The sequence below is a fragment of the Vigna umbellata genome, chromosome 3 (assembly GCF_029865625.1).
Source record: "Vigna umbellata cultivar VRB3 chromosome 3, Vumbellata_1.0, whole genome shotgun sequence".
NCBI classification, from domain to species: domain Eukaryota; kingdom Viridiplantae; phylum Streptophyta; class Magnoliopsida; order Fabales; family Fabaceae; genus Vigna; species Vigna umbellata.
Window position 1 is genome coordinate 42,889,816 of NC_142167.1, and position 23,586 is coordinate 42,913,401.

The 23,586-nt window shown below is 35.6% G+C and overlaps 1 protein-coding gene across 1 annotated transcript; it reads left to right on the forward strand.

The window, feature by feature from the left end:
• The first annotated feature begins 18,156 nt into the window (after nt 1-18,156).
• Nucleotides 18,157-23,279, forward strand: LOC124829387 (putative disease resistance RPP13-like protein 1). Its single transcript, XM_047302885.2, has one exon. It carries the CDS (start codon nt 18,299-18,301, stop codon nt 23,156-23,158), a length of 4,860 nt encoding a protein of 1,619 aa, XP_047158841.2. The 5' UTR covers nt 18,157-18,298; the 3' UTR covers nt 23,159-23,279.
• Nucleotides 23,280-23,586: the final 307 nt, after the last annotated feature.

The window sequence follows — 23,586 nt, forward strand, 5'->3', positions numbered from 1 at the left end:
CCCACTTGCAAATACTGAAGTTGAACTTTTGTAGAGATTTGGAGGAGTTGCCCTCAAATTTGTATTTACTCACCAACTTGTACCGCCTTGAATTCATAGAGACTAAAGTGAGAAAGGTACCACCGCATTTGGAAAATAATACAACAATAAATGATTTGTGAGCATATTAACATTATCAAGCAGCGATAAACAGGTAATGATAGTATAAGTATTGGCAGAAGAATAATGCATTACACTAACAGAGTAAGTGTTCTGTTCCACTTCTTAACAGATTATATTACACTCATTTCTCTTATGCTTAAGGTTAACCACTGGACAAGTACAAAATCATATGGATCAAAATACGAAGGGCATTATACTTTGAATAAACTATTCTATATCATTTATTCAATCCTACCGCTGCAAACCAAATTATAATAACTGAGTATTTTAGTTATATTTTTTAATGTATGGACAATTTTTTCTATCTGTCATTAGGTCAAATATATTGGTAAAGGGCTTGAGGATGGGATCTTCTTACCATCTAACTTGAATTCGTTTTTCCTTTCTTACTGTTATAAGTTCAATAAAATGTGTAAACTTCACCGGCCAAATTTGTTTTGGCTACCTCAACCGAAAATACTATAAACCCAACTAGCTTCTTTTCACACTGTGTTCATTGGTATGTTTTCATCAAACAGAAGCCTTGTTTTTGTTTTCTCTTTTCTATTGTATTGGTAAACCCAAGAACCTTTCACTCCCCCAATCATCCTCCATTTGATTATTGTATCTCAAGTTTTAAATTTTTCTGAAGGAAAACTGATTTAGAAAGTATTGACCTGCTTACCTTTCTTTCTGTTTGGTTGGATGAAGTCCTTTTGTGTCATTTAAATGGTTTGTTTGTTTGCTACTTCACTGATTGTTTGATAACAACTCAATTTAAGTTAATGATAAGATTATGTATCATTTTCTTATTAGATTTAGAATACATTAGCATAATAATAAATAAATAATAAATTATTAAAAAAATAACACATGTGTTATGTTAAAATATTTGTGTCTAAAATATATTTTTCCTTCAATTTAACTGATCCTTCTTGTAAGACTTTGAAAATTTAACTCTGCAAACCCTCTGTCAAATCTAATTAATGCACTGAAGCTCTTCTCTGATTTCATTAAAAACCCACTTCCATAACTCTGCAACTCACGCCAAGTGTCACCAGGAAAGAATTGAAGTCAGTAATGGGGATGCAGGTGTCAACAGGAGAGACGCACGTTCGTGTGGACGTGGGGAGAACAAAATGGATTTTTTTTGAAAAACTCTCCCACTCTCCTGCACGCATCTTCTCCTTCCAAACTCAGACTCCATTTTTCCCCTCCTTCTCTCTAGAACCCTTCATCTTCTCTCTACTGTAACTCATTCTCTTTTCCTCCAATTCATATTCAGAAACCATAGGAGCATCATCTGAGTTGAGAGCTTCAATCTGAACCGATTGGATCCAAGTTCTGAAACCGGTAAGTCTCTCGACCCAAGACGCTCGTTTCTGAGTTACATGCAAACCCAGATTCAGCTGCATGCAAGGGTATAAACTAAGTTCTTTGCGTTTTCTTTTGGTTAGATTTAGTTGGAGAACTTAAGAAAAACGTTGAGGGTAGAAAGCCATAGTTGGACGAGTCAAAATCACACTCTTAGGACGTTCACTACTGATCCAGGTAAGGGAAACTTATTAATTTAATTGATACTTGTATGTTGTATGAAAGCATGATATGGACTGGATGTATGAGATGTATGCTGATTGATTAGGCATGAACGATCGCTGTTATAATGAATATGGTATATGTTGGTTGAAATGTATGCTGATGATTGATACGTAAGAATAGGAAATGAGTTATCACTTTGAAGTATGAATGATTAATGTGAATCATATAAAGTTTGTAAATTGATATTGATATGAAGTTATAAAGTATGAGCTGATATGTTGAAACTTGAGATTTGAAATAGATGAAAATCTGAAATATGAAATCCTTACTATGATAAAATACGTTCGTCATCGTACGGTCTTATACCGTTCGGTTTTCCTGATTAAATGACTTAAAAAGGAACCCTTTTCATTTGGAAAGAGTCCTGATCTTGAACGAATGTCCTGTAAAATAATATGTTTGAGCGTTCGGCTCAACCTAGTCTTACCGTATACCTTGAATTAAATAATAATATATTACACCCTTATACTTTAAAATTAGTAACGCTCGGTCTTATATCAAGCGTTCGTCCAAAATAGCGCTCGGTCTTGTAATAAGCGTTCGTCATAATTAGTGCTCGATCATATACCTAGCGTTCGTCCTAAGTAGTGTTCGGTCTTATACCGAATGCTCGTCCTTATCTCTGATTTCTAAACGGGCGTAAATAGCGTTCGTCCAAATTGTTAGTAAGTATATATTATCGCGTTCGGTCATTGACTGGCAGTCGATCCCTTATAAACAAATTGTTCTCAGTATAGATAATTACTTGTCTGGTGGTATCTTTATCCATTTGGATTCGGCCTAGAGTCTGTATACTTAAATTATTTCTGAACATTGATTGTATCGTTATAGAGTCAGTTCATTCAACTGATTCGAGTAGTCATGACGTTCGTTAAATAATCATGTGTCGACTTATTCTGATTGGCAACGAGTCTTTCTTGATCTCACTTTTAACGTTCGTCCTCGTCCTTCAGAAGGCTGAACGTTCGTTATTTTGGGTATTTGAAAATAAAGATGAAAATGATAATAAAGTATGAAGTTTAAAAAGGTGAACACTATATTGAGTGATTATACGTTATTGGATTTTGGACGAGCGTTTCATGGAGGAACGACTCATATGTATATTGAATATGGATTTTTGGTAAAGTATGACTGTGGGCATGCTAATGCTGGCTGGTCCATCCTGATGTTCCGTGAGTACTCATCCTCACGTAGAGGGGGTAGGTCATGTGTGGGAACGGCAGGAGGTTCTATTCCTTAGGGGTACTTTGGATAGGACTAACCTCGAGTGGCAGCTGTTGAGTGTATCCCAGTTACTACACCACTCGGGTGCAAGGACGTCTGTAGCTACACAGATTCATACAGTCCGGGCGGTCTGTCTAGTACTATATATTTCTTATGATGTTATATGTTAAGTTACATGTTGTGTGAATTGAAATGTTTTAAATGTATATGTTGATGTATGAATTAAATTACATAAGCTTATCCTTTCGTTTTCCTTGTGTTGTCTATTGTCTATGTACGTTCGTCCTGTCTTTGCAATGATCATCCGTGTGGATGTGAGCAGAAGGCGAAGCCACTTCGGAGGACGTGATTGAAGAAGAAAACCTGATTGAAGTGGAGGTCAAAGCCGAGTCTTAGAGCGCTCGTTCATATTAGAAGTTTAGACGTTAGCTTTTATTTTGACGCTCGGTTAATTGTTTTTGTAAAACCGTTCGTCCCAAACTTCTTGTATTTCTGCATTGCTGTATGGACTTCTGTAATTAAAGCTTTTTGGCTTTTGAACCCTATCTCAGTGTAAAGACTGCATTGTGTTACTGTTAAATGTAATTAAATTCTGATTTATGGTAATTACTGTATTTTGGGATGTTACACTTCTTATATTAGTGTTTCTCTTATGTGTTGAATTGTGTGCAGAAATAAAGTATGAATATGTCTTTTACATGTTTGCTTCCTAACATTTTTGGAAGACAAAAATAAAAGGAGTTATTTTGTAAGTTAAGAGTAGTATACAAAGTTAAAATAAAAAATTTGATAAATTATAATAAAAAAATAAATTAACTTGTGCATAAACTAATTTTAATTTAGAAGTTTTTTTCTTCTTCCCGTTTTTACTGCAAGAACTTGGGAAGAAACTAGGTTAAATATACCATCAATGATTTGTTTGTAATTATTTAAGCTAGAGGAAGTAATTCCGAAGAATGTTTTAGGTTGTGGTTTGAAGGTTTGCAGTGTATAATATATTTCTCATAATGACATATTGAAGGTCAAAATCTTGGACCCTTTTGAGCATTTCACACAATAATAAAAGCTGTGAAAAGAAAGAATCTGGGCTATTACTTCTTGCACTCCATTAGATTTCTTCCAGTACCCTATCACCTCTGGAAATTATTTTTATTCAATTTGGGTTGGGTGGTATAATAGAGTTTGGGCCTAATGACAAGGCTATGAAAGTGGCCTTTTATAAATTCAATTTTTATAATAACAAATTTATTGTCGTAAATTTAAATAAAAAGTTCAGCTTTTTAAAATTAAATTTTAAATAATTATTCAGTTATTAATATTTCTCTTCACTGATAATTTTGAAAGAAACATCTAAATGACAATGACTAAGTATGCCTAAACTTATCCATTCATACAGTGTGTATTTGCATGTCTTACAATAAGCCATCACTCCTAAAATAGATTATTACCATTCTTTCATCATAATATTAACCTTTGGCCACTCAAAATTAATATATAAAAAATAAGATTGAAAGAAAATTATCTTGAAGTTATTTAACTAGTTTGCTGAGTTGGCTAGTATGTTTTTACGGTTTTAGAAGTAAACATGCACTATGTCATCTTAAATATGTAAATTACATCAAAATATATAAAATTCCTACAAAGAAAATACATATAATGTTAGATTATTATTATTATAAATGATATTTGAATATAAAGACAAAAATTCCCATAACAAAATACATTGCAATACTAAAAGAACACATTAAAATTTAAACAAGCTTTTTAGACAAAAATTCCCATAACAAGCTTTTCAATATACCCCTTTTCAATATATCTCTTAGTTTAAACAATTCACTTATTTAGTTAATATAATAATAGTCCCTTGTTCATAAATGGAATATGTCAGAACCTGTTTAAAATACATCCACGTCAGCTGTCTACTCTCATAAATGCACTCACATCATTGCTTAGAGGCATTAAAAACCCACTTCACGTTCCATGCATGCACGCCACTTGTTAAAATGGAAGCTTCTGAAGTCAGTAGTGGGGGTGCAGGTGTCGACAGGGGAGACGCTCGTCCGTTTGAAAGAGGGATTGAACAAAACTGAGTTTCTGAAAAACCCTCCCACTCTCCTGCGCGCACCTTCTCCCCTCCCAAAACTCAGATTTCATTTCCTCCTCCTTCTCTCTAGAACCCTCCTCCTTCTTTCTACTGAAACTCATCATTTATCTTCTCCTTTCTCCGTTCAGACACCATAGAAGTGCTCACGGCACCGTAAGCAGCAGTTGGACCGAACATTTTCAGAATCTGAAGCTGGTAAGTCCTCTTTTCAAAACGTCCGTTAGTGGGTTACATGCAAAACCAAGATTTGGTTGCATGCAAGAATACTTTCTAAATCCTTCTTGATATTTTTGGTTAGACTTAGTTGGAAGAAGTGAGAAATCGTTGGGATAGGAAGCTGTAGACAGACACCCAAAGTTTATACTCTTAGAACGTTCACCATTAATCCAGGTAAGGGAAGCTTATTTAATTTAATTCGTATGTTTTATTTGTGCTGTTTGGACGTTTTTGGTGTTGCATGAAGTATGATTTATGTTATTGGATTTTGATATATGATCATGAGTATGAACTGAAATATGTTGATTTTGAGATGTACTATGATATGATTATTTGGAAGTATGAAATGTATATACTGAAAAATGAGTAAATGGAATTTAATCGGTAAATCTGAACTTCCCTATGATAATGAACGTTCGCCATTGAACGGTCCTTGACCGTTCGGTGCTGTTAGTAAACTTATTTGAAGTGGAATTCTTTCGTTTGGAAAGAATTCTAGTTGAGGACGAACGCCCTCTTGTATTAGTGCTACGTTTGAGCGTTCGGCCAAACGTAGATATCCTGAGTGCTGTGTGAGGACTTGAGAAACTTGAGAATACACGTTCAGACACTTAGTCTTTCTTGAAAACCTAATTTCATCCTCTCGTATTATATAAATTTCTATTTCTATCATTAATTCGAATCAGTGATGGGTCTTGTAAGACCCAAAAATAAATTAATACTATAAGATAATTTATTTTGCAACTAATATTTAGTTAGTAAGAATTTCTTATTTTGTGATGGTAATTGTGTATTTAAGTGTTTAAGATGTAATTCTATTATATTACTTACTTTGTTAAATTAGCATGGTTATTAAATTAAATGGCTTTAGGATTCTGTAAAACTTGTCTTGCTTTTCTTAATTTAATTGCATGCGAGAACTTTGCCTATTTATGGTTGTCATAAAAGTTTGGAGTGTGATGGTTAGTCAGATGATCACGTGAAGTGCCATATATGAATAAAGGGTGAATAAAAATAGCCACATCAACATACAGTCCTTTCGGGGCACATTTAAATTTTTTTTAGTAAAAAGACATACTTGGATGAAACAATTCTTGATGCACCAAAAGTTTGTTCCTGCTTTTGTTTATTTTATTTTATTTATTTTTCTGACAAAGGTTGGAAACTTTTCATTCAATTCCTTTAAATTTTATATTTTTCCACTTATTTGAAAGTAGTCCATTTTGTCTGCCATGCGGATCATGGGTTAGATTACTTTATGTCTTTCAAATATGAAAGTTTGTTATTTCAAGAGTGGAACAAATTTCTTATGCAATAATTGTCTTAATACGTGAACCTGGTTTCATTTTTTTTTGTTGTTCTAAAAGCTTGAACTATGATGTATATGCATTGGTCACATGAAGAATTTATCTTCGTGCATACTAAGGGCCATATTGAGTAGCATGAATCTTTTCTTCTTCAACCATGACCAATCTTTTCCCCCACTTCATCTGATAATTTTTTTATTGTTGTTGCTTTCTCCACTCTTCACGGATATGGTCTATTTCCTTTACCTTGGGGTCACCTTTTGTGTAAGCATAGCACAATATCTTCTTAAGTGCACACATCAAGACAAAACTTTCATCATGAAACGACTCTGTGGGAAACATTGAACGAAAGTTTGACCTTAAGAACCAATATTAGCCTTTTCTAGTGACCAACATGATTCCTATCTAGAAATGGAGGGACCGTCTGTTTGTTAATAAATCATAGGATTTCATTAGGAAAAGGAAAGAAAATAAAAATAGCAAGAACTGAAAGAGTGAACGGGAGAGATATCTGAAATTGGAGTGTTGTCCGAGAAGTTGAGAAACTAAGGGAGAAGGAGACTTAGATCAACAAAGTAAGGGCTGAAAATCTTAAGGAACCAACCAACCTTGCTGGAGAAAGAGGTAGGGGAGCTAAACCATTTCTTTTATTCATTGTAGAAATTGTATGATTACCTTGAATTGCATTCTGTTGCATCTTGATTGATCGGTAGAGATGCATATCGTATCTTGAAAGCTGGTCATGAATTTTTTTGCTGTAAGATATACTCGTTATCAACTCTGATAAATATGATACAATCGTAAATCTAGTTGAACAAGTGTTGATTCACGGTTCTGCACAAAGTGTGTTTCCAGTCATATGATTGTTGTAAGACGATGTCTTTCTTTAATTTATGGTTACGCTTGCTGACTTTGGTTGGGAAGCATGAAACAGTTTGGTAATAGAGAATAACCGAAGGCTGTTGCTTCATATATATTAATATGAGTATATGAGACAATGAAGAATTTGGATGTGAATTATACTTTTATGAGGCGTGCATGTTGGTATTGTCGTAAGTCTTCTCTTTTGTCTAGTTATATATTTCTTTTTCTTTAGAGCCATGCTTCTTGTGTCAGACTTACCATACTTACATGTTTTTAAATTTATTCCTTTATACCATACCACGACTTTCCATTCATTTATTCGTTGTTGTCGGAAGCAAGTTTCTTTACTATTGGAATTCCAATTCCAGCCGTAATGGTCTATAGTAGTATAAAATTTTAGAATAGTTTAATTGCTATATTTTCCTTATAGAACATCTCTCACGGTACTAAATTCTCTTGGTATGTGTACCCTGAACATAGTGGCAGTAGCATATTGATTTCTAAACTATGGTAGAATAATAATTAAATAAGCTTACCACCTAATATCTTAAACCCTATATATATATACATCAACCTATTTATCCTCCTCTCTATACGTTTCCTTTCTTTATTAGCCATATTACTTTGATGGATAAAATCTTATTTTATGTTCAGGCCATGATTCTCGGTTTCCATTGTTTTGTTTTTGTTTTTTTTTCTACATGGATGATATAACAAATTGTGTTGTTTATCCATCACTACCCATAAGAACATCATTGTTTAAAGTTGCACCGAACTTGAATAATAAGATAATATATTGATCATACTTTCTATGCTTGGTAGCTTTGAAAATTAAATACTATTCTTTAATTCTTACTTCTGAAAAACTAAGTACGTGAGGTACTATTGCTACAGAATTTTTTTTTTTGGACCTACCATCTTTGAACATAGGACCATATCTTAGTTGTCCAATTATAATCACTTCTCAAACTTCGTCCTGGAAATCAGATTTGGAACCAAGGCACCCTCTCATATTGTATTGTCTTAATTGGAGCAAAAGTTCAATTTTTTCTTAACTTGTTATAAATCCACCGTGAGTCATGTACACCTGTCCAGGAAGCTCAGAAAATGCTGATTTTCATAATTTCACTGCAGTTAGTACAGTGGTCCAAAAATTTTAATTCCAGTGTCTAAAGAAAGCTTATTGAGTCTATTTTCTAACGCAAAAAGAACCATATTATTTGGAATTATGTGGAGAGAGTAATAAACAAAACAATAAAAAAAGGTTATAGCTGAAAATACAGAAAAAGGTGACGAAAATGTTTAATTTAAACATTTTACTGCAGCTGATCCTTAAATCCAAAAATTACGAGTTAGCATTCATATGAAAGGTTTTTAAGTCTAGAATCCAACAAAACAAGAACCAACTTGTTCGGAGTTCTATAGAGAGAGTTACGGGTGAAGCAATAAGTGAATGCCGGAATTGACAGCAATTTGTCTTGAATGTGATTTCTGTATTTAATGTAAGTTGGCATGTACTTTATTTTCGTGGGATCTAATTAGATAGCTTTTAAGAATTTTATAGTCTTATCTTGTATAACCAAAAATATTTTTATGCTTTAACTCGGTAGTTAAAAGGATAATTTCCTTTTGCCTATATAAGGCGATAGGTGGATATGAGTTCTGTCATTTTACCCTTTTTAGGGAAATACAGATATCTAGCCCGTAAAATTCTAACTCGTGCTGAGTATTGTGCTTGGTGAATGGATGTTACTCACCAATGTTTTTACTCGTAAGTCCTTGAAGAACTGGGAAGATATGTCTAAAGCGGTGTGTGGAGGACGACTCTTATCCGAGGTCCAATAGCTGCGTGTGAAGGACCAGTGTCCAATAGCTGCGTGTGAAGGACAAGAACCGAGTTAGGTCCAATAGCTGCGTGTGAAGGACCAGTGTCCAATAGCTGCGTGTGAAGGACAAGAACTGAGATAGGTCCAATAGCTGCGTGTGAAGGACAAGAACCGAGTTAGGTCCAATAGCTGCGTGTGAAGGACCAGCGTCCATTAGCTGCGTGTGAAGGACAAAATCAATAGGTCTAATAACTTCGGGTCGTGTCCGAAGAAATTTCCTTGTTCTGGTTACCTAGCTTTACATGATATAGTACAAGAGGAAAAACAAACTTGAATTCACTTATGAATTAATTTCCTAGTCAATTACAATTATGGTATTAAGTTCTTTCGGCAGAGGTGTTACGATCTTATTAATACGCTATTAATATTATTAGATGTTTATAGTGGGTACGCTTATCTGTAAATTATTATTTTTATGGTTATGGTTAGCTCACCCTACTTGTGTGACTACGATGATCGTATAACGCGTATCGTTATACGGGAGTAGATGATGTTCCAGGTGAAGCTGAAGAAGTTTAGAACGAGGAGCGTGTTGGGAAAATTACATGGAAATTTTAAAGTGTGAAAATAAATTGTTGTGAAGTATTGTACTTTAAGCAGACTTTTAATTTGTTATGGTTTGTAATTTTAAAACAACTTTTAATATTCGGTTTGTAATCTAATAATTACTCGCTAATACTTTGATGTATTTTTCAGTAATAATGTTAAATGTTGTGCCTTTAAAAGTAAAAAATTATTTTGAAAAAAAAAATAAAATTTTTGTGACATTCCGAGAAGGGGTGTTACAGGTCTCGACCCAAAACGTTTGTTATTAGTGGCGCTCGGTCTGATACCGAACGCTCGTCCTTGTCTTAAATTACCATCCAGGTGTAAATAGCGTCCGTCCAATATTTCAGTAAATACGTATTACCGCGTTCGGTCATTGACTGGCAGACGGTCTCTCAAATTGAATTGATCTCGGTATAAGTCTTTATTTGTCTTGTGGTGTTTATATCCTTTTGGATTCGGCCTAGAGCCTTTATACTTAACTTATTCTGAGTATTGATCGGATCTTCCTAGAGTCAGTTCATTTAACTGATTCCAGTGATAATGACGTTCGTCTTAAAATATGTGTCGGTTTTATTCTTTCTGAAACAAGGATGTCTCGGTCTGGTGCTTTAACGTTCGTCCTCGTTATGAAGAGGGCTGAACGCTCGTCTTTTTGTGTTATTTGAACAGTATAAGAAAATGATATTAAAATGGAAAATTATAAAGAGTGAACAGTATATGAAGTGATTTGACGATTGTGGAATTTGAACGAGCGTTCCGGGGAGGAACGACTCTTGAATGAAAGTTGGATTTGTAAAGTATGAATGTGGACAAAGCTTAGCTGGCGATTCATCTTGATGTTCCGTGAGTGCTCGTCCTCATGTAGAGGGGAGTATGTCATGTGTGGGAACGGCAGGAGGTCCTAGTCCTAGACTGTACTTAGGACGGAACGGACTAACCTCGGGTGGCAGCTGAGGAAGAGCAGTTACTACACCACCTGAGTGCACGAACGTCGTAGCTACACAGAATTCATACGGTCCGGACAGTCAGTCTAATATCAGGATTTGGTTGAGTTAAAGAGTTGAATTGAATTGTATATTGAATGTATTTGAGATGGTTGATGTGTTATGAATTATATATGTTTTACTTGAATTAAATTCAATAAGCTTACCCTGCATGTTTCCTTGTGTTGTCTTGTTTTGTACGTCCGTCCTTGTTCTTGCAATGATCATCCGTGTGGATGTGAGCAGATGGTGAGGTGTTGCTTGAGGAGACGCTGGAAGATGGAATTTTGGAAGAATCAAACCTAGTGGATGTTGAAGTGAAGGCCGAACAGTAGTGCGTTCGATTAAATTTTTTAGTTTAGTCACGTTATTATACTGTATTAGAGCGAGCCTCTTCTTTTGCTTATCTTTGACCGTTCGGTAATTATATTTTGTAAACCGTTCGGTCATCTATGTTTATTGGACGCCTGTAATATTTGTATAGTTATGTAATGCTGTTCGGCCACGGGCGTGCTTTACTTCTTTATTTAGTTGTAAAAACTGAATTGATATATTAATATATGTGATTTTCTATGATATATGATTTATTACTGTATTTTATGGGATGTTACAAAAAAAACGTTGCCAAAAAGGAGAAGACTGGGAAAAAATGGCTCATATTAAATATCTGGTCATACACCCTTTTGAATTCTGTTTGTGATTTATATTTGTTTTGAATTTGTATCCATCAACTACTTTTCTCTTTCGTTGGTACTCCTCCAAACAACTTCTTACAATTCATCTCCCTCATGATTCTTTTTTTAACATCGTAACTATTAACCCTCTCCCACTCTTTATACACTAATAGGTTTAGAATAAATTATGGTATTACAAATATATATATGCAATTTCAATTTTAAGAGCTCAATTAAATTACGTAATATAAAATGCTATAGTTGTAAATTTGTTTACTAACTTTTATTTTTATTTTTAATATTGTTTTTGTGAATAAAATGTCCAATAAATTGCAAAATTTTGATTCAACTCCTCGAAAAATATATTTATTTGTATTTTCCTTTTAATATTATATTGTTTCGTTTTAACTTATAATTTAAATATTTTTAAATTTGTTTTTAATAATGGATATGTTTTTCTTTTTTATATCATAACCTATGTGATTCATCTGTCATCTATATTAAAAAATGGATGTTTCAACTAATTTTAGACATGAATACTAAAAGTTATACAGAACACACAATAAATTCAAATAAAAATATTTAATTTATTAAGTAACATGTTACCATTGAGTGAGTCCGACCGATCGGTCAAACTCATACGGGTCACTTGTTTTTATCAGCCATCGGCATAATATTTGTGGAGAACCTCTGGTAGTTGTTTGCTCAAGACGATTTTTGTATTTCATTAAACGCACAATTAATGATGTAACAGTCATCGTGGAGTGGTTAAGGTTTGCATTGATTCTCATTAAGAGATAAATTAATTTTTGGCACCCACCGTGGAAACGAGGATTGTTGAAGATACCCTATCGAGACCATAGGGATGGCACAAGACCCGACATCGTTTATGCAGGAAATGCGAAGAAGGATGGAGGCGATGCAAGCGAAAATTGAAACTCTTAGAAACGAGTGTGATGCGGCTAGAAGGGTGCAAGCTAATCAACAATCTTTCGCACGCGTTGAGACACCACCCATTGTGGAATTTCCGGAAATAGAGCAGGACTCGGAAGAAGACACAAATCAAGAAGCTGATCACAATCGTCACCAAGGTGAGGGTCATGCCCGTCACCAAGGTGAGGATCATAGCGAAGCCGACTCGCGTAGAACCACTAATCGTCCGATTTCGGCCGTTCGGGCGAGGGCGCTTCATCCATTCACAACGATAGTTTTGGAAGAACAAATCCCCGAAAGAGCATTCCCAGTTCTGGAGAAGTAAGATGGATCAGGTGATCCGGAGGACCACCTGAGGTCCTTCGTCGACGCTATGAACATCTACTCTCCCAGTGAAAATGTGTGGTGTAGGGTTTTTTCCTTATCAATAAAGGGAGAGGCCTTAGCATGGTTCCATTCGCTTAGACCCCGAACCATCAACGACTTCGCAACCCTATTGGAGTGTGAGGAGAACCTATCTGGCTGTTGGCCCTGACCTTGTATTTATAAGTCATCTCATTGACCTTAAACTGACACAGGATCAATAAAATATAAATAAACTTACCTTAATATTCGGTTGGTTGCTCATAAACCGCCTATCAATATCTTTAATCAGATCTTCAATCAGATATCTTTGATTATTTTATCAGCTACTGGACATTTGACCCAATAATAAAATAAGCGTTGGCCCAATTGTGGCCCAACATTAATATAACTGTTTGCCCTGGTTAGCCATAGTGGTGACCAAACGTGCTAAGTGGATGACCGTTCGGTCTCTACTAGGTACAATACATATGCCCTCCACGTCCGAGTTAAGCGTTCGACTTTAGCCATGATTAACTATAGGACTTGTGAGTTTGAGGAAGGCTGGATCAAATATGACCTTCCCCAAATACTGTGATCACTGTCAAAGAACAAATCACACCTCTAACAATTGTTGGATCAAATATGGCCTTCCCCAAGGTTATAAACCCACCATCAAACAAAATTCTGCTCCCTCCAATCCCTCTGCCAACCTGACTGATGTTGTTTCACACACCTCCAATGACTCCTCTGATGACAAAACCCAAGTTTCATTTCACGGAAACAGAATGAAGTTATTCTTGGCTTGTTGAAATAATCTCAACCTTCTACTCCTATCATGGCCAACATCAATCAATGCACTCCACAATCATTAGGTTCTTCTTCTACACCCAATTTTTCTTCTTGGATTATAGATAGTGGAGCTACTGGTCATATATGTTTTTCCAAATTTCTTTTTAATTCTTTATAGCCTATCACTCCTATTTATATACATTTACCAAATTAAAGTTTTGTTACTGCTAAATTCTCAGGGACTGTCACTTTAGACAATTTGGTTTTGCACAATACTCTATTTGTTCCTAATTTATCTGTTCATCTTATTTCTATTTCTAAACTGTTACATTCCAATAATTGTTTCTTTATTTTTCATCAAAATAGTTGTCTCATTGTGCATATAGATACTTACCAGATGATTGGAGTAGCTAAAAAAATACCAATGACTCTTTTATCTCCTTAGTAATAATACCATTAGTATTTTAGAATTTAATCCTTTCATTCTGTTTTTAATAATAGCTCTAGTGATTCTTGTAATTTGTGGCACGTGAAACTTGGTCATCCTTCAAATAAAATTTTTTGGACATTAGCTTCTCAATATTATGATATTTCTTTTCAATCTATTGATGCTTGTGCTTTTGCTAAACAAAAACGTCTTCAATTTTCTGCTAGCAAAACTAAATCTCCACGTTTCTTTCATCTCATTCATGTTGATATTTGGGGCCTATTTCTACTACTTCCATTGATGGATATAAATATTTTTTTACCATTGTTGATGACTATAGTTGTTTCACATGGATTCTTCTTTTGAAACACAAATCTAACATCAAATCTTTACTTCAAAACTTCATTCTTTTAACTGAAAACCAATTTTCTTGTAAACTTAAAATAATAAGATCTGACAATAGAAAAAAATTTCTTCTTAATGATTTTTATACTACTAAAGGAATCTTTCATGAAACTACTTGTGTTGCTACTCCCCAACAAAACGACAGTGTTGAAAGGAAACATCAACACATTCTTAATGTTTGTCAATCTCTTCTTTTCCAATCCAAAGTTCCAAACAAGTTTTGGTCATATGCTACAAAACTTGTTATTCATATTATTAATAGATTGTCAACACCTTTTCTTCAAAATAAATCTCCTTATGAAATTTGACTTCAAGCATTCAACCATCCGGCCCCGGCCATGCGCTCTCGGCCACCTGCCCTCAATCATTCAGCCTAAACTTGGCCTCAGCTTTTCGGCCTCCCAAGGCCCTAATCGTTCGTCCCTAATTGCTCGAACGTCCATGGTCTCACAAGTACTTTGTCAAATTTGACATCAAGCATTCAAGCATTCAGCCTCACAACTATTCGGCTTCAAGGGAATCCCACCCGGCATCACCGAAGGTCGGCGATTGTGGATTTTCAACAAAGGAATTTCAGCCGGTCTAATTAAATGATCAGTAGTGTATTCAGCTCAGCCGACAAAGGCAAGACCCGTTCTTCCAAACACCCATCGTGATAAAAAAACAAAGAAGACATAAAAGAGCCAACAGGAGATCCCATCCGCATCAGGAAGGTCATGAACAAAACCCCTTTGCATAATAAAATCATGCTCGGGCTTGGGCGACTTAATGTACCGGATGGTCCTCCAAGCCCCGTGAAACGAACGGCTCTCCCAAGGCCGACTCTCCTAAGGCCGACATACCGCATGGTCCTCTCAACGTCGTATACCAAACGACTCTTCTCAAGCTGACCATTCAGGTTGACCATCCATCCTAGACCATCCAGGTCGAACGACCCTTCCTAGGTCGACCAACCACCAGGCTGACCATCTAGGTTGACCAACCACCAGGCCGACCAACCATCCAATCCGACCGCCCAGTTCGTCCACTGTCCTCCCAAGACGTCCTCCCATGGTCATCCACCTAGGCCATGCCCACTAATAATGACTCATTAAGCCCTTAATGCAGATTAAGGTGTGATTGGGGAGTCATTAGGCAAACGAAAGGTAAAAGCCCATCACAAACTAGTATAAATAAAGGTCTCAGGTATGACTTTACGACCACAATACACAATATACATGCATTACTTGCTCTCCCAACCACTCGCTTACATTACTAACTTGAGCGTCAGAGTAACTTTGATAGGTTCTCACCCACACGACTTGGACAAGGAGGAGGAAGGACAACCACTTGGGAGCCCGTCCGGCCTACGTGCCAACTGGAGGACTATTAGGTAGCTCGTTCGGTCTTCAATCTGGAGTGCCTTGGGCAATGTTCATCTGGTCTTCAACCTTGTGCAACGTTTGTCCGACCGATCTTCAATACAATCAGGAGTGCTTAGGCCCAACCGGTCTTCAAGATTCGCTCAGTCTTCAAGCCCGCCTAGTCTTCAAGGTCAGTCCAACCTTTAAAGTCCATCCGGTTTTAAAGACATAATAGAGTGTTTTGAGTAAGGGACCTCCAAACCCTACCGAAATACATAGTGAATAAAAATACTTAAGACTGAGGTACATCTTGTCGGCTCTAAAAATAAAAATTATGTTTTTGTGATTTTTTTTTCTAGTTTTTATTTTTATTTTTGAAAGAAATTAAATATTTTAAAATTCACATCTATTTTATTGTATTTAGATAGGCAGGGTAAGATACTAACACCTTTCCTGTAATTATCCAAAAGTCTGATTTTAATATTGCATTTTATCTTTTACAATTTTTTTATAATAAATTATGGCAACAATTTTTTAATAATACACATAATTAAAATAAGGTATTATGTAGGGACTATAAAACAAATTGAGGTATATTGTGTATGGTATAGGAAACAAAGAATAACTTAATGTGTATTATTAATCAATACTTCACATAATGTATATTTAAAAAAGTGTTTATTTATATTTTGTTTTAACTATTATGTTAATTCTTTAAGGTGGAAATAATTTTAGATTTTCCGAATACATTTATTTCAGTTGTTGTGTTTGTCATTGTCTAGTTTACATATTACCAGTAGAATGGAAATGAATGAGTGATTTGAAGTGCAGCTTGGGTTGGGTGAAGGACTCATCAATGAAATGAAATGCGTAGTAATGATTTTTCGAACCAACCCGTTTCAACCTTCAATCTTACTCAACATGTTTTGATTTTTCGTCAATGTGAATGTAATGTGTTTCGTTAATATGAACAATTCACTATAGTACACTTTTAGATGTTCTAATTTTTTTAAAAGTGAACTATAAAATAGTTCATTTCAATTTTTATTATAAATAATTTAGTATTTTTAGTATAATATGTTTTGTCATATTAATTTTACCCACCCTAGTAAGGAGCTTTGAAATTGAGTAGGTGAACATCTCTTTCCTTCATCACTACTCATCAACCAATAACGTTGTGGAGTGTTCCCCACAACTAATAAATATTCATCATACATTTGTGAACACTTATTATGCACCCGTTAAATACAGAATATTTGGTTAAACATGTTAGAAAACATCTTTCGAATTGAATTCATTCTCGTTTTCTCTTTGTACCTCTAATTCTTAATGTTATGAAATATCTAATAATTTGTCTTTGATTAAATGTTGTTTTATATAACATTATAATATAATATTTAATTATTATCTGTTAAACTATGGTTGGATTTGTCAATTGTGAAATAGTTCTTACCGATTGGAGAAATATGAGCATTTCAATATTCCAGTTAAAATATGTGCATTTCTAGTTTAAATTGACCCCCCACTGAAGAAAATAGTTTTCCACCTTTCTAGTTTATCCTTTTTGTTATGTGATAACACAGCTAATTTATACATAGTTACAGGACCCGGTTTAACATGGTTGAAAGAACTTGATTTGCAATTTCATGTTTACCGTCTATATTGTTTTCCTTTGGAGCATGATTTCTATTATCTTCTCTTCTTTTTATGTTTTACTTTTCTTTTTTCAATGAACTTTTTTTTTTTTTTTAATTTTACACAAGCTGTAGTTTTAATTTTTAAGTTATAACAAATTAAAGTTAATTTTTAATAGATATTTTAACTTATCAATTATTTAAAATTAGTAAGTATGAGTCTTTCTATTTTATATATTGTTTAATTTTTTTCTTTTTTATTCAATCGAAAACTTAAATTTACACTTAAATCTCTAACAATTTAAGACATTTTGATAGCACGTAACTTTATTGTTCTTCAACACGAGGGCCTCTGATTTTGACTTACCGGGTTACCAGTCATCCAACAACTTTAACTCAACAAAGTCATCAATATCTCTAAAGATATTCTTGTGTTCAGCCGTGTGATCATTGTGTTTAACCGAGGATATATATTGAAAATTATATGAAATGTTATCTTTGTTTGAGATTACATAATGCAACGAGTATGAGCTACATAATACAAAGATTGAACTTTCAATAAATCTCTCAAATTGTAGTAAAAAACCTGGAATATAAACTTCTGCACATTATCTATTTTTTTGAAAATTAAACGAGTTGAAAATTGAAACACAATTTAATAGAAATGATGGAAACAAAATCACGGCCACTTAATCATTGATGGAAAACAGCTGTAAGTTTGTGTTGATAGGAAGACTTTAAATTTTTTGGTTGACTATTATGGTCTTCGAAAAAAATGACCTTCTGCACTGCATTATTCATTGGATTGTCATTGACTTTCTATTTACTCATTCATTCAGATCACTCATTTCAATTCCACAAATCCACTTTCTACCATGGCTGCCGAAAAAATTGCCGGTGCTCTAGTGTCCACCTTTGTTGAGAGGACTATTGACAATTTGGCTTCTCGTTTTGTAGACATATTTCGTGGAAATAAAAGCCACAAGAAGCAGTTAAGCAACTTGAAGGTGAAGCTCCTAGCCGTTGATGTTGTGGCTGATGATGCAGAACAGAAACAGTTCACAGATCCATGTGTGAGAGATTGGCTTCTCGCAGCCAAAGATGCCGTGTATGATGCAGAGGATCTCCTGGAGGAAATAGACCATGATGCTAAAGAGGTTGGGAATCCCCTCACTTCTTTTATCAGTTTCTTTGAAAATAAATTTGAATCAAGGATGGAAAAACTCATTGAAGACCTAGAAGATCTTGCAACACAAAGTCATCTTCTAGGTTTGGAAAGAGGTCATGATTTTGGGGAGGGATCAAGATCGGGCAGTAAACTAACATCAACATATTTGCCAAACGATAGTGTTATCTATGGCAGAGATGATGACAAAGAATTTGTCTTTAACTGGCTCACATCTGACATTCCCGACAACCTATCTATACTTTCTATAGTGGGAATGGGAGGGGTGGGTAAGACCACTCTTGCCCAACATGTATTCAATGATCCAAGGGTGGATGAGGCTAAATTTGATGTCAGAGCCTGGGTTTGTGTTTCAGTTGAATCTGATGTTTTCAAAGTATCAAGAAAAATTCTTGAGGATGTTACTAGATCACCTGATCATAGTTCAGATACAGATATGGTTCACAGAAGATTGAAAGAAAAATTGACGGGCAAAAAATTTCTTGTTGTTTTGGATGATGTTTGGAACGAAACCCTATCTAATTGGAAAGAGGTGCAAAAACCCCTTCTTCTCGGAGCCCAAGGAAGTAGAATTGTTGTGACTACCCGTAGTAAGGAAGTTGCTTCTACCATGTTTTCAGAAGAACGCTTTCTAAAGCAATTGCAGGAAGATGATAGCTGGGAGTTGTTTGCTAAACATGCATTTCGTGATGATACTCAACCAAATCCAGAATGCAGAGAGATTGGCAAGAAGATTGTTAAAAAATGTAAAGGACTACCTCTTGCCTTGAAAGCAATAGGAAGTCTATTATACAACAAATCATCTGTTTCAGAATGGGACACTGTGTTCCAAAACGAGATATGGGAAATTCCAAAAGATCGTTGTGATATTGTTCCCGCTTTAGCATTGAGCTATGTCCACCTGCCTTCCCATTTGAAGACCTGCTTTGCTTATTGTGCCTTGTTCCGCAAGGATTATGAGTTTAAGAAGGAAGAGTTGACTCAGTTGTGGATGACTGAAAACTTTCAACAGCATAGTAAGACTCCGGATGAAACTTGCCAACAATACTTCAATGATCTATTATCAAGGTCCTTCTTTCAACCCTCAGGTAATGGGAAAGAACTATTTGTCATGCATGACCTTCTAAATGATTTGGCAAGATACATCGCCGGAGACATATTTTTCAGGTGCAAAGATAGTCAAACAAATAATATACAAAAAGTAACTCGGCATTTTTTATTTGAACTTCCTAACTTTGGACGCTTTCATGAATTTGGAACTTTATGCAAAACGGAAAGCTTGCGTACATTTCTACCAACACCAGATAGGAAACTGGATTACTTTCATTGGTTTTGCAGTATGTCGATACATGAATTGTTCTCCGAGTTCATGTTCTTGCGTATTTTATCGCTCTCTCATTGTTCTAACCTTTTAGAGTTACCTGATTCTGTCGGCAATCTTAAACTTCTTCGTTCCTTAGACCTCTCTCATACTGCAATAAGAAAACTACCTGAAAAAATATGTTCACTATCCCACTTGCAAATACTGGAGTTGAACTATTGTACATATTTGGAAGAGTTGCCCATAAATTTGCATTTACTTACTAATTTGTGTAGCCTTGAATTTAGGTTCACTAAAGTGAGAAAAGTGCCACCAGGTTTGGAAAAATTAAAGAATCTTGTAGTAATGATGAATGTCTTTTATGTTGACCATAGCATGGAGTCGGGTATTCAACGGCTAGGAAAGCTTAATAACCTTTCTGAACACCTAGAAATTTGGGGACTGCAGTGCATTAAGAATCCTGAGGATGCATTAGAAGTCGATTTGAAGAATAAAACACACCTTGTGAGGCTGACATTGGCATTGGAGAGGACTGGGAACTCTATTGATTCAAAAAAAGAAGAAGACGTAATTGAGAATCTGCAACCTTCCAAAAACTTAAAGGAGTTGTCAATCTTAAACTATGGTGGGAGTAAATTTCCAAACTGGTTACTAGAAGATTCGTTACCAAACCTGGTGTCCTTAGTGTTGCTCAATTGTAAATCTTGCCAACATTTACCTCCGCTTGGTCTTTTGCCATTTCTGAAGAGCCTGTATATTTCAGGGTTTGATGAGACCGTGAGCATTGATGCTTATTTTCATGGAAACAACTCTTCTTCATTTCAATCCCTTAAAAAGTTGGAGTTCTCCGATATGAAGCAATGGGAAAAATGGGAATGCCAAGCTGTGACAGGTGCTTTTCCAAATCTTCAAATTCTTTCTCTGAAGAAATGTCCGAAACTGAAAGGACAGCTGCCAGAGCTACTTGTTCCTTTGAAAACACTAAAAATTACACGTTGCCAACAACTTGAAGCTTTCCCTCCCAGGACTCTAGAATTAGACCTACGTCACTGTGGAAAGTTGCAATTGGATTGGGCTCCAATGGAATGGCCTAGAATGGACGGGCACCACATGACAGCATTTTTCTCTGAAAGTGATGGGTCCCACACTCTTGATGATTTGGAAATTGTAGAGGTAATCAGTGATGGCTCTATCCCTCTAACGACCTTTCCACTAGACTCCTTCCCAACAGTCAAGAGACTTGTTCTCTCTTGGTTACGTAATCTAGAGATGATTTCACAAGATCAAGCTCATCATGATCATCTACTGGATCTGACAATCACAAGATGTCCTAAATTTGAATCGTTGTCTGGAAACATGCGTGTGTTGTCTCTTACATCGCTATGGATAGAAGACTGTCCAAGATTTAAGTCGATCCCTTACGGAGGTTTGCCATCAAATTTGGAGAATCTGACAATCAAAGGGTGCCCTAAGTTTGAATCATTACCCGACTCTGTTGGCAATCTCAAGCTTCTTCGTTCCTTAGACCTCTCTGATACTGCAATAAGAAAACTACCTGAAAATATATGTTCACTATCCCACTTGCAAATACTGGAGTTGAACTATTGTACATATTTGGAGGAGTTGCCCATAAATTTGCATTTACTCACTAATTTGTGTCGCCTTGAATTTAGGTTCACTAAAGTGAGAAAAGTGCCACCAGGTTTGGAAAAGCTAAAAAATCTTAAAGTAATAATGAGTAACTTTAATGTTGACCTTATCATGGAGTCGGGTATTCAACGGCTAGGAAAGCTCAACAACCTTTACGAAGACTTATCAATTGGGGAACTGCATGACATTGAGAATCCTCAGGATGCATTCGAAGCTGATTTGAAGAATAAAACACACATTGAGAGTCTGACATTGGGATGGGAGAGGACTGGGAACTCTATTGATTCAAAAAAAGCAGAGGACGTACTTGAGAATCTGCAACCTTCCAAAACCTTAAAGGAGTTGTCAATCTTTAACCATGGTGAGAATAAATTTCCAAACTGGTTGCAACAAACTTCAATTTGGAATATGGTGTCGTTAGAGTTGGACAAATGTAAATCTTGCCAAAGTTTACCTCCGCTTGGTCTTTTGCCATTCCTCAAGAAGCTGGTGATTTCAGGGTTTGATCAGATAGTGAATGTTGATGCTGATTTTCATGGGAAGAACTCTTCTTCGTTTAAATCTCTTGAAACATTGTATTTCTCCGATATGAGACAATGGGAAAAATGGGAATGTAAAGTTGTGACAGGTGCTTATCCATGTCTACAACATCTTTCTATAAGCTTTTGTCCCAAACTAAAAGGACAATTGCCAGAGCAACTTGTTCCTTTGGAAACACTACACATTACAAACTGCGAACAACTTGAGGCTTTCGCTCCAAGGGCTCTAGATTTAGAACTACGTAACTGTGGAAAGCTACAATTGGATTCGGCCATGAAAAGGCTCGTAATGGGTGGGCACAACACGGAAGCATCCTTGCTGGAAATGGTTGGATCTAACACTCTTGAGCACTTGGACATTTCTTCATCCCTGGAGTCCATGAGTGATGACTGTGTCTTTGTAAGGACCATTTCACTAGATTTCTTTCCAATACTCAGGACCCTTAATCTTAGAGGGTTTGGTAATCTACAGAAGGTTTTACAGGATCACGCTCATTATCATCTCCAGGATCTGACAATCAAAAAATGTCCTAAATTTGAATCATTATCTGGAATCATGCATATGTTGTCTCTCAAATCACTATGGATAGAAGATTGTCCGAGACTTGTGTCGTTTCCTGATGGAGGTTTGCCATCAAATCTAAATGACATGAGACTGAGTAATTGTTCTAGACTTGTTTGCTCACTGAAAGGAGCTTTCGGAGACCGTTCTTCTTTGGAAAGCTTGTGGATTGAAGGAATGGATGCAGAATGTTTTCCTGGTGAAGGCTTGCTTCCACTCTCTCTTACTTCTTTAACAATATGTGATTGTCCAAATCTAGAAAAGTTAGATTATAAAGGTCTTTATCAACTCTCATCTCTCAGAAGACTGACTCTTGTTAGCTGCCCTAACCTCCAATGCTTACCAGAGGAAGGTCTTCCAAGATCAATTTCATATCTTTGTATAGGCGATTGTCCTTTGCTCGAACAGCGTTGCCAGACAGAAGGAGGGGAAGATTGGGAAAAGATTGCTCACATTCAAAATCTGAATATATTGTAATGTTGTTTGTTTTGAATAGTGATGCATTTGGTCGGCTACAATTTATTTAAGATCATGAAATGGCAAATTGTAATATTATTTTAATATTTTGTCCGTTCAACGCGGTAGCTTAGTTGTGGTTTGTCGGCGTCGTCTTGTCGTTGTGTGATCGTTGTTGCTTTGGTCTCACGTGTTCGTTGTTAACGGTTTCTTTTGTTGGTGGAGGAGTGGACTGATCTTCCTCCTTGTCGCAGGTGTAGGGATCTTTGACGCTCTCTGCAGTTTGATAAAATACAATACTGCACCTATTTGCATCAAGTATAATGCAAATTTTTAAAGAATATAAAAAAATTTAAAAATAAAAAATGTAATATAAGTTTTAGAATATTGTACAAAAGTTTAAGATATAAAGGAAAAAAAAAATAAAAGATAAAAATTTAGAATATTTC

Coding starts and splice junctions, on each gene's coding strand:
- LOC124829387 (XM_047302885.2), top strand. CDS start 18,299: ATGGCTGCCGAAAAAATTGCCGGTGCTCTAGTGTCCACCTTTGTTGAG.